This window comes from Austrofundulus limnaeus, unplaced genomic scaffold (assembly GCF_001266775.1).
Source record: "Austrofundulus limnaeus strain Quisiro unplaced genomic scaffold, Austrofundulus_limnaeus-1.0 Scaffold6, whole genome shotgun sequence".
Classification (NCBI taxonomy): Eukaryota; Metazoa; Chordata; class Actinopteri; order Cyprinodontiformes; family Rivulidae; genus Austrofundulus; species Austrofundulus limnaeus.
The window spans coordinates 1009192-1020362 of NW_013952408.1; the positions used below are offsets into that span (position 1 = coordinate 1009192).

Sequence of the window (11171 nt, forward strand, 5' to 3'; positions counted from 1 at the left end):
CATTTTAAGTGTATTTATTTATTTAAAGATTCATTATCTATTTCTGCTTTTATTTCTAATGATGTCAGTTTCAGTCCTCCATACAGCAGAACCTGGAAGAGGTAGTTCAGTGACTGAACCAGGTGTGTTGGAGCAGGGAAAGATGTAAAACGTAGGGCTGCGGCCCTCGAGGACCATGATTGCCCACCCCTGCTCTAGTATCAATGCTAAAACATGAGTTCTCTGACCTGTCAGTCAGTCTGTATCAGAATTGGAAGGGAATTTGGTTGTATCCAGCATCACTACTCCACAGGACTTAGAAGAAAATTACAGTTGGATTTCTCTCTCTCTCTCTCTCTCTCTCTCTCTCTCTCTCTCTCTGCCGTTCCACTGCTATGTCATGAAAGCAAAAAAAAAAAGGAAAGTTCTAAACATCTAGAAGTAGTAAGTAAACAGCCACATTAAGAGAGTTTGTTTGTAGATTATTAGATTTGTGTCCGATACTTTGTACATAAACCTTATCTTGATTCTATTAGGAAAAATTTTCCACAAAGTCCTGCAACAGGGTTGAATGCGGACCAATCAGATGTACGCCGAGCCAGTTTTTGCTTATTTTATGGGGCATAGAGAGTATCAGGAATCGATGTCAAGACACTGTTTACCAACGTTCCCACCGACGTAACTTACTGTACAGGCAGTCAGTCAGAAGGTTTCGGGCACGCTTCCAACTGGCACCGGGAAATATACGTGCCAAATGAGTTTAATAAGTTATCCCAGGGGCCCATCTGACATTCTGGCACRGAGCGCCGAAGTGCTCCAACCATGTCTCCCCTTCAACACATCAGCTTTTTAAAAATGAAAGCTCGTAAATGTTTTCCAGRGAGGGCAAAGGGATATTTTACATTAGCACTTGTGTTCTGGTATTTTCACCTGGGAAATGTGTGCGAGATTAGTTTTCCTGAATCAATAGTTCTCTGAGGGCACCTTGTCAGCTCATTAATGAGATTTAGTGATAGAAATGTGGATGGGGCTGATTGTGGATACAGAGGTTTGATTTCAGTCCCCTGTAAGTGTTTAAAATTTGAGGTTGTATGATTTTTTGGCACTGATACAGAGCCAGTAAAACATTTCCTTGGAATTATTTTTTTTAAACTTCTGTCCGTTGACCCGGCAAATTAAGTCCAGTGGATCGTGACGCCAGAGGTCAAGCCATAGCAAGTGTTTGGGATGTTTGACAGCCAGAAATTGACATGGTTTTGCAACTGCTCAACACGTGCTTGCAATTTGTTTCACAGCTTTTTATTCCGAGCATAGCAATCTAATATTTTTGTGTTTTCTTAAAATCTGAAGCATGTGTTACAGTCAGCTTCACCTGGCTCTAATTAGGATGAGCACAGTTCAYATGGTTAAAACGCTTTATGCTAATTTCATGAAAGTGTGCAAACTATTTTCAACAATCTTTTTGACAAATCAATCATTTGACCTGGCTGCTGGTTTTTTTTATTTCTTTTTATTATTATTTTTTATTTATTTTTTGATTTGTTTCCCCAGACGGTTGCACTGCACCAGAAACTACATCCATATGCACTTATTTGTGTCCTACATGCTACGAGCTATAAGTATATTTGTGAAAGATGTTGTTCTTTACTCCGGATCTGCGTTGGAGAACATGGAAAGAGTCACAGTGGAGGACCTCAAGTCCATTACAGAAGCTCCGCCAGCCAACAAAATGCAATTTGTAAGTTAAAAATTCTGTAGATTTTAAATATTTAAGAGTTACAAGAATCATTTTTGCACATGTTGTATAAAAGAAATTGCTTATAACGCTTATAAAATTGCAAATATTTCTTGTGCTGTCAACATTTGACTGCTTTGCATGGACAGAGAATTTGATTTACAGTTTATTTTAGTGTTTCACATTTTGCATCCAAGGTGGAAGTGGTACAAATCTTGGGTCTTCCTTACTTTTCCAGTACTGGAGCAAATAAACTGCAGTGCTTGTCACCCTGCCAAGGTTTTAGTCCAGTACTTTGCTTTCCCTTCCATACTTAAAAAAAGTGTGGGGAGAATAACTGTTTACTTTTCATGGATGTTTTCAAATGCATTTTTTTTGCAATATATTTAAGGGACATACCTTATCCTGTGTCTTACCAAACTGACCAGTACTGAAACAGCTTTGTCAGAGTTGGTTGCATATATATTCAGCACAGTAACAGGACTTATATATTTGGGCTTTGGCTGAGTGCATTCATTCATTCAAAGCTTTATTTAAATTCCTCAGCRTTACATTGTGGCTGTTTCTCTAATTAAACAAAAACAAGCCTTTCTTCCYGATACGTTTTCCCTGAAGGGACAAAAACTCAATAATCACCAACTTTGGAAATCCACTCAATTCTTGTCTTTAAATCAGAGTTCAGGTTCTGGAACATGATTCAAATCAAAGACCCGTATCACCACCAAAGTTAGAACGCTCTCATTAAAAAGGTCCCTGATCACCAAATCTTTATTGTTGTCTATAAGTCACAAACTGATGTACAGAAAGAGAATAAATTAGAATAATAAGAGAACAGTATGAGAACGTGGCTTCAGTGAATCATTTATAACAATGCAGCGGCAACATCTGCAACAGGAGGTCCATTTTTCTATCCAATTCCTGTGTCTGTTTGATCCTGTGCAGCAGGGAGCTTTTACACCCTGGACAGGTCCTCAGGCCTTCACAGGGCCAGCTACCTGTGTTAATTAATTAACCCTTTCACCCCAAATTGATTTAGAATTATCAGTTAACTTATCTGTATTTTTCAGGCCTGCAGAACAAAGTACCCAAATAAAATTCACACATGCAGAGTTAAAGCAGACATACTCCACACAGAAAGGGTAATTTCTTTTTGAGTAAATTATATAGAATAAATGCTGTGTGGTAGTGATGAAAGTCCAAGTTCAGAAAAGCATCTGCAAGCATGAATGTCAAACTAAAAATGTTTAAATTTTAATTCACTAATCATGAGATAATTGTCTGGGTCACAACTATAACAAATTTTAGGTTACATGAAGCAGGTCGAGATGTGAGATCATAAATATCAAGAATATTAGTCTACACGTTTTTTTTCCTTTATTTTTAATACCCCGAGTTGGCTACAAACAAAGCAGTTCAAAGCTTCTCACACTAAGATACAGTAAGTTATTATGTTGGAAAATAGATGATCAAAGGGTGATTACAAGAGCAGATATTTTCAGTCTGAACTAATTCAGATGTCTGATGAGTGTTGTGGTGAAAGGGGAAATGCTCTTAATGTGAAGAATAATGCAAATGCAAAAACAAAAGGCTTAAAAAAACAAAAACATAAAGAAAAATGTAAAACAAAAAAGATATAAAAATGTAAAACAAAAAAGATATAAAAACGTATGTAAAAGAACATGTTAAGGTTGACTTGCAGATGTCTTTCTATATTTTCAGACAAGATGTTTATGGTTATTTGTGATAGTAGGAAACAGCAGACTTCTCCCTGATGATCTGACTGAATGAAATGGTTCTTAATGCAGCAGCAAGCTGAGAAAAGTATAGAAAAATAATGTGGAATACATCCCAGTTTGTGTGTTTTAGGCCAACTGTATTTTCATTTCAGTTTGATGGGGCACAAAAAAATCCTCCTGGCCTGAGAAAGTGTGAAGTGATCCTTTTCACAGGCTTTTGTTAGAACTGTGCCAGTGTTRTTCTAGATTAGCTGAAACAGTCCAATTCACCACGTTTCATTTCACATCAGGAAGTCTGCTCAGTTAGTTTTATTACGAGATTGCTGTTGAGATTACCGCACACATGCTCCACTTTCCTTGAACAGAAATGCAGGCAATGAAAATGGATGGATGGATGGATGGATGGATGGATGGATGGATGGATGGATGGATGGATGTATGGATGGATGGATGGATGGATGGATGGATGGATGGAKGGATGGATGGATGGTCAGTCCATTTGTAAATTTTTTGCGTTCCACTCATTTGGACAGCGTACACAAAAGATCCAAGTATTCTCAGAATTAGCCAAAAAAAATGACAAACGAGTTCAAACCAACCCTTTTTTTCATTAAGAATATTGATTAATTGGTTCCATTTGTCTACTTTGTTTTTTATAGATTAGCTGCAAGCTGGTCGTGACCTTGTTCATGTATTTCCTGGCGACCAATTACTACTGGATCCTTGTGGAGGGTCTTTACCTCCACAGCCTCATCTTTATGACCTTTTTCTCGGACAAGAAGTATCTCTGGGGATTTACTCTGATTGGATGGGGTGAGCTCTGCTTCATTTACTTTGCTTGATCATACTGTACCTTTTGGCCCAATACATTTTTAAACGAGCCAGTAGAGTGCTTCATTTTTTAAAGCTTTGCCCACAAAGGGGAGTGGGAAACCCTGTCAATACCTTTGTTGATATTGTCTTAAAAATAGACAGTGATTAATGACTCTGCTTGAATAAGGGGTTTTACAGTCCCTGCATTGTACACACTGTGCGTATAACTTACATATTAAGCACAGCGCATACAATGTGGATGCTGTCCTACCCAAGCTCCACATATATGGTGTAAACTGAAAAATGTGACATACTTGTTATAGCCATTTTACGAGAGCAGTTTTATACTTTTTATTCGTTTTGTAGGAGTACCGGCTGTGTTTGTGACCATCTGGGCAACTGTTAGAACCATGCTTGCTGACACAGAGTAAGTGCAGTGATGTGTGTGATTAATGTCTTCATTATTCCTGTCAAATTTTCACACAGCAACATTAAAACCGGATGACTAATGATGAACAATACAATTTCAGTTTAAAGAACTTAATATCCATCCATTATCAACACGACTGTTTGGTGCAGTTGGGCTATTGAGACTGTCCCAGCTGCTGTTGGGCCAGAGATCTGGTACACTCTGGACAGGCTGATCATCCTTTGCACAGATAATACAGACAACCTAGAGTCAAACATTGTCTTTAAAATATAACCTAGATAAATAACTGTTAAGCTCTAAGGGGGGCTGAAGATACACAGCAAAATAAAGCAAGAATAGCTCCACAGTTATAAGGTCTAAATGCTAACTCTTGGTATCTCTGTTTCTTAAGTGAACACACTATTGTAACTCTTACTGTGCCTGAGTTATTTGTGGTTAAATAAGGAAAATTGGTAATTTTTTTTTGCCTTGCCTAATTTTTTTTTTAAATCAACAGTGCAAAACACAATGAAAATTCTTGTGAAAACCCAGGAATGCCCTTAGATTTTATACATCTACATCTTAAGAAAAATTGTAGCAAAGTAGGACTGAATAAGATGAAGTATATTCATTTCACAAAGGTTTTAGTGAGCATTGTGCCAGGCGGAAATGGCATTTTTGGCACAATTTAGCCAAATGTACCCAAAACTGTGCCAATTTTTTTTTTACTTTATAAAAGAGAATCTGGTCTAATAAACGTGTTGATTTCTATTGTAGGACTCATTCTGCAAATCACATAACATTTTCTTTTTACATTTATACTGTGCATCATCAMAATCTACCACTGTGCACACCATGATATCACTGAATGGAACCTAACTCCACCTCAACGTTTTACGCATGAGGGCTGTTATTTATACTCTCGGTTATGCACAAACTTCACATCACCAAACAAAGAGTAACACAGTGTCAAGGTATATCCTTGAATTTGTGAGAGCTTCGTCTTTTCAAAGATACCAAAGGGAGGGGTATGGAACCAAACCTTGCACAGCAACAGAYGCRGAGAACTTCCTGAAACTRAAACGGTCCRCGACGGCTCAAGTAACTTACAAAGGTTTACATAGCTCTAAAATCATAAATATTTATCCAAAAATAATTTGGCGACTCATTTTAAAAACATTAAAGACACCTTTTGTGACAGACTTAGAAAAAAAWTGGGWAAAATAAGTTTTACGCCTACTTTAGCGAACAACAATGAATGACACCATCTGCTGGGCCCGTCGGGCGGTGAAAGGCTTAAAAAAATGTTGGCACTACATCACCAAATGTCAATTGAAGGCCCACAGGCTCACAGCTTGATCTTATTTGGACCTCACTGTATTAAACAATACAGAAACAACAGTCACAGCACATGATCAAGACCACTTTTCCTGTTTGTTTCCGCAGGTGTTGGGATTTAAGTGCAGGTAATTTGAAATGGATATATCAGACACCTATCCTGGTGGCTGTGATGGTGAGTACCAACCGACAGCGTGCAGCATTTCTCCTGCTGAGCAGGAAAATCACAACTCTTCACTGCACCTGTGACTTCACAGCCACATTTAACCATGTCATTATGTTTCCACTTTCTTTTTTCCAGATCAATTTTTTATTATTTCTGAATATCATCAGAGTCCTGGCAACTAAACTGCGAGAAACAAACGCTGGAAGATGTGACACCAGACAACAGTACAGGTATTCTAAAAGGCTGGCCTCTAAAAATTATGACATGTATGAAATAGTGTTATTTTAGCTACACAGCAATCAAAATATTCATAAGTTATTAGTGCTGCAGGTCTTTTTAAGCAGTTTATGATCCTTTTTTTTTCATTGTAATCTGCTCCAGAAATGTGTGTCCCACAACAGAGAGGAGAGGAGTGATGTCAAATGTCTCGCTTTGCTCTCTAAAATCAGCTGCAATTAAAAAAAGCTCTAAAAGCAAACAAAACAAAAGGGTGGACCAAAGTTAAGACATTTTATTGGAACTACAGGAAATTGTGTCAACTCATAAAAGGATGGGGTGTAACAAGACTTTTAAAACTGTTTTTAGGCTTTAACTTTGAGAATTTAAATCAGTGTTTTTTATAATCACTTGCTTGAGAGTGTAAAACATTCTGTTACAGAAAACTGCTGAAGTCCACGCTGGTGCTGATGCCTCTGTTTGGAGTCCACTACATCATATTTAATGCCATGCCATACACAGAGGTGTCTGAGATACCGTGGTTGATACAGATGCACTACGAGATGCTTTTCAACTCTTTCCAGGTAAATCTGACATGGAAGACACCCTGAAAATTCCCCTCTAAAACACTTTCATGTTTTTTTTATGTCCCCAAAAAATCTGATTGACCTGATTAGATTTGCTGTCTGGGTTAACATTATATCTGAAGCACAGTTAGAGAATATCAGTTGTTCATTGTTTAGTTGATGTTTTTATACATTCCTAAATTAAATCAACAAAATGTTTGTGGTTTTGTCAAATTATGTGTCTGTCATGTCATTTTTAGTGTGCCTGAAGGGGACATGTCAAGCAAAATCCACTTTTTTAGCAATTAAATGCACTTCAGGAGTGCGGAAAATTAGAATTTAGTCTCTCCTGGTGCTGTGTAGATATATTAATATTCTGTTTGGGTCATAACAACCTGTTCAGTTTTCTCTATTTTCTAAATGTCAAATTATATGCGACGGAACTGCCAAATTTACCAACTATAATTTCATAATCTTCATTCTCCTCTTTCTCTGGGTCAGACTCTGGCTCCATCATGTAAGGCTGAATGGACAAGTTTTCTGTTGTTGTCATATTTTAATTAATTTGTAAATAAACTGTTTCTGCGCAGCTATATAGTGATAAACCTCTCTATCAAACCAGAATGGACTGCTTTAGAAGCTGGAGGGGGGCGGAGTGTGGAGCGCCATGTTTAGATTTAAAGAGACAGCATCAAAACGAGTTCATCTGAGACAAATCTTAGAGAAAAGGGGTGTTAGAGGGGATTGTGGAGTTACAACAAGGAGGAATTCAGATCAAAGCATTACAGTTCCACTTTAGATAGACCCCAACTGAACAATTTTCATGCAAAAAAAAGAAGGATTGAAAAGCATGATATGTCTACTTTAATGTAGCTGAGTTATGAATAATGTGAGTAATGTCCTTATTTGCTGTTTTTTTTTTCAGGGCTTTTTAGTTGCAATTATATACTGTTTTTGCAATGGAGAGGTAAGAACTGAAAAATGTGTGATTTTACCCTTTTAATTACAATATTTTTATATGTTTTATACCTTTTACTTACTTTTTTTCTCTTCAAGGTGCAAGCTGAGATCAAAAAGTCCTGGAACAGAAGAACTCTGGCCCTCGACTTTAAAAGAAAAGCTCGAAGTGGCAGCAGCACTTATAGCTATGGACCTATGGTATCACACACCAGCGTTACCAACGTCACAGCCAGAGGTCCGCTGGGCCTCCACCTCACCACGAGGCTGGGGCAGGCGCCGGTAAACGGCCACAGAAACCTGCCCGGATACGTAAAGAACGGCTCCGTCTCAGAGAACTCCATACCGTCCTCGGGACAGGAACTCCACATTCCTGAGGAGGAGCACTCGGCTCATACACAACCCAAACAGGAAGAAAAACCTCCGCCTGTCGTTGAGGAGGAAAGAGAGACGGTCATGTGACCTGCAGGGAACAGTAACAAAAGATGAGCAGACACGTCATGAAACCCTCTTAGGACGATCTGAAAGGGGATGACCGCATGCATCAACACTGACAGTTTTTTTTTCTCCTGGGAACTGAGCCAGAACATTGTCAACAGATGAGGCTCAAGGCCAGAAAAGTTGCATCGTTTTTTTCCCCCAAACTTATCCAGACAGATGAGAACCCACAAACACTCTTTGCTCTTTCATCAACCCTCTGTCACAGACAGTGTTCACAAAGCTTAAACAGACTTTCATGCTTTGTTTCTACTGCCGTGACTGTTGTTGTCTGGTTTGCGTAGGTCATCCTTTGTTCATAAATTAAACATGAACTGAGTGTGGATAGTAGGAGCCAAGATCAGGCTCAGTCACATCAAAGGCTGGAAGGTGCTGGGTGTACTTCGTGGCGCAAGCATGAAATTTTTTATCAGAAGGATCAAATTCCAGCTTGATTTAAATATTTTTTTAAAAAGGTCTTTAATGCTACTGTCCTACTAGTTCCTTTYATGTTTGTAGCATGATATTTGTTTCATGTTTACTTAGATTCACTTCAGTGTAAAAGAGAAGTTACTCAGGTAATTGAAGTCCTTCGTTGTTGCACACCTGTTTTTATACTTCATACATGGTGTTTTAGCATATTCTGTATTTCACCCAAGAGGATGCTGGTATTATAAATAAGGCTTCCGATTAGTTTTAAAGGTGCATTTTTGTGTACAGTTTCTGCTGTTTTGAACAAACTAGTACCCCTCCCTCTAATTATTATGGATATTGAAGGGTAAAAATTAATGAATCTGTTTTAAATTCACTTTTTTTTTTTTTTTTTTGATGGCCTCCCTTCTCCCCCTTTAGCCATCCTTTCCACACCATTATTATGTAATTTTTTTTTCTTTTTTTTTTTTTTTTTGGAGAAAAAGAAGAAAAGAAAGAAAAAAAGTGAAATGCATTGAGAAAGAGTGAAAAAGAGATTAGAAGATATGTAAATTATATGTTGAGAAAACACAAGACAGCACACCGTACTTCTCGGCTCCACACCTACAAAACAAAGAAAGCAAAACCACAGCAACAAAAATGCATAATAATTATAATGACTTAAGCCTTGCTGAAAACCATACCCATTTACMTATACAAATATATACACAACCGTACCCCTACCTACATATCCAAACACTTTCATATACATACTTCCATACAAATACATACATACCTACATACATACCCATACATATACATACATGCACACATACATACACATATGCACATATCCTTCGTTTTAAATTCACTTTAAAAAAAATAACATACACGAAGAATTGTTTTTTTGAAGGCTGTTTAGTTTTATTTGAGGTAAACCTGATAAAAGGTATAAATTGTTCTCATAAGGTTTTCAGAAGACGAAACCCCTTTTAGGAGCACAAAGTGGAGCAGGCAGTTTTATACTCCAGCTGAATTTAAAGTAGTGAGAAATCCAAGAAAATTTCCATCGCTGAAAATTCAAAGAGTGACATTTGTGGCGCATATGAAGGCAAGACAAATTGGTTTTCACACAGGGTCAAATGATGTGCAGCTTTTTGATGTTTGTATTCAAGTCACAATGTTTACAGACCAGGAATACATCTAATTGTGAACTAATGTGTAAATCAGGGCTATTCAACTAAATTGCTTTGGGGGCCACAGCTAATGCAGGCCAACAGCACAGGGGCCCAACACCCAGCAATCAAAGTCATTTTGTAAACAAACCAAGTATTAAAAAGATATTTTACCTTTGAAATAGTTTATTTTGCTGCATTTATTCATGGATATGACATACAAAACCCTATGCAATAAAATAATGATGATTAAACAATTTCAAAAACAAAAATAGCATCAATCCTCTTTAACACAAATATTATTTTGACATCTCTGACTTGCCAAATTTTTAATTGTATTTTCCCTTTCATAGCTTTATCATTAACTGCTTCAGTTTTAACTATCTTGGATGTTCATAGAAATGTTTTTACCAGCTTCTAGTAAAGATTCTGATGTTTCTGTAGACACTAGACATGTCTACGTCTAACTGAAAGAACTCCTAGTAATTAAATAGAAAACTGGGAGTTTGGACTTGAGAGATTAATGGACCAATTGGCTGGCCAAACTTTGGCCACCCATGGGCCAAATGTGGCTTGTGAGCCATCAATTGAATAGCCCTGGTGTAAATGAGTTGGCCTTGCTTTTTGGTGTACATACCTGTTTATGGATCTGATCACATAGTTCTATCAGAATCGGTGTACAAGTTCACTAATGACAAAGGGCTTGTAACTTGGAAATTACTGCAGTTTACCTGCATGATTGGAAACATAGAATATCTGTTATTAAAAAAAAGTTTTACTGCAAAAACTATATATTTGCTCTAACAACTGTGCCACCATATTTTTCTAATATTGAAACAACAGACCAAAATAAGCCAAAAGTTGGCTGTTAAATTGGTTACTTTAAAGATTTTTTATTAAAAAAATAGTTAAAAACATAAAAATATCCCTATTAAAGCTATATTAACAGCAAGTCGTATTACCTGATTATGACTTTGTTCAAACAGCAAAATGATTARCACATCAAATCAAAGATAAATAATAAAAATGTTTTGTTACCTCCTGATTTAGTAAGTTTTACAACTAAAACATAACACTGTATCCTGCTATTTTTGTACATTATACAATAACTTCAAAAGTTGTTTACTGTATTAGTTTTATTTACACATTCCCATTATTTTTGAAACTGATAGACTCTTTTGGCAAAATTACTA

The 11171-nt window shown here is 37.0% G+C and overlaps 1 protein-coding gene across 2 annotated transcripts in view; it reads left to right on the forward strand.

Moving 5' to 3' along the window:
* pth1r (parathyroid hormone 1 receptor) overlaps positions 1-9249 on the forward strand; it is a 47961-nt gene extending 38712 nt beyond the window's left edge. For both annotated transcript variants that reach the window (XM_014029453.1, XM_014029459.1), the window contains 8 exons: positions 1531-1717; positions 4110-4263; positions 4630-4690; positions 6119-6185; positions 6312-6406; positions 6835-6976; positions 7884-7925; positions 8015-9249. In XM_014029453.1, the coding sequence (XP_013884907.1) occupies positions 1531-1717; positions 4110-4263; positions 4630-4690; positions 6119-6185; positions 6312-6406; positions 6835-6976; positions 7884-7925; positions 8015-8377 (1111 nt within the window). In that variant the 3' untranslated portion in view covers positions 8378-9249. The remainder of the gene's footprint in view (positions 1-1530; positions 1718-4109; positions 4264-4629; positions 4691-6118; positions 6186-6311; positions 6407-6834; positions 6977-7883; positions 7926-8014) is intronic.
* Positions 9250-11171: the final 1922 nt, after the last annotated feature.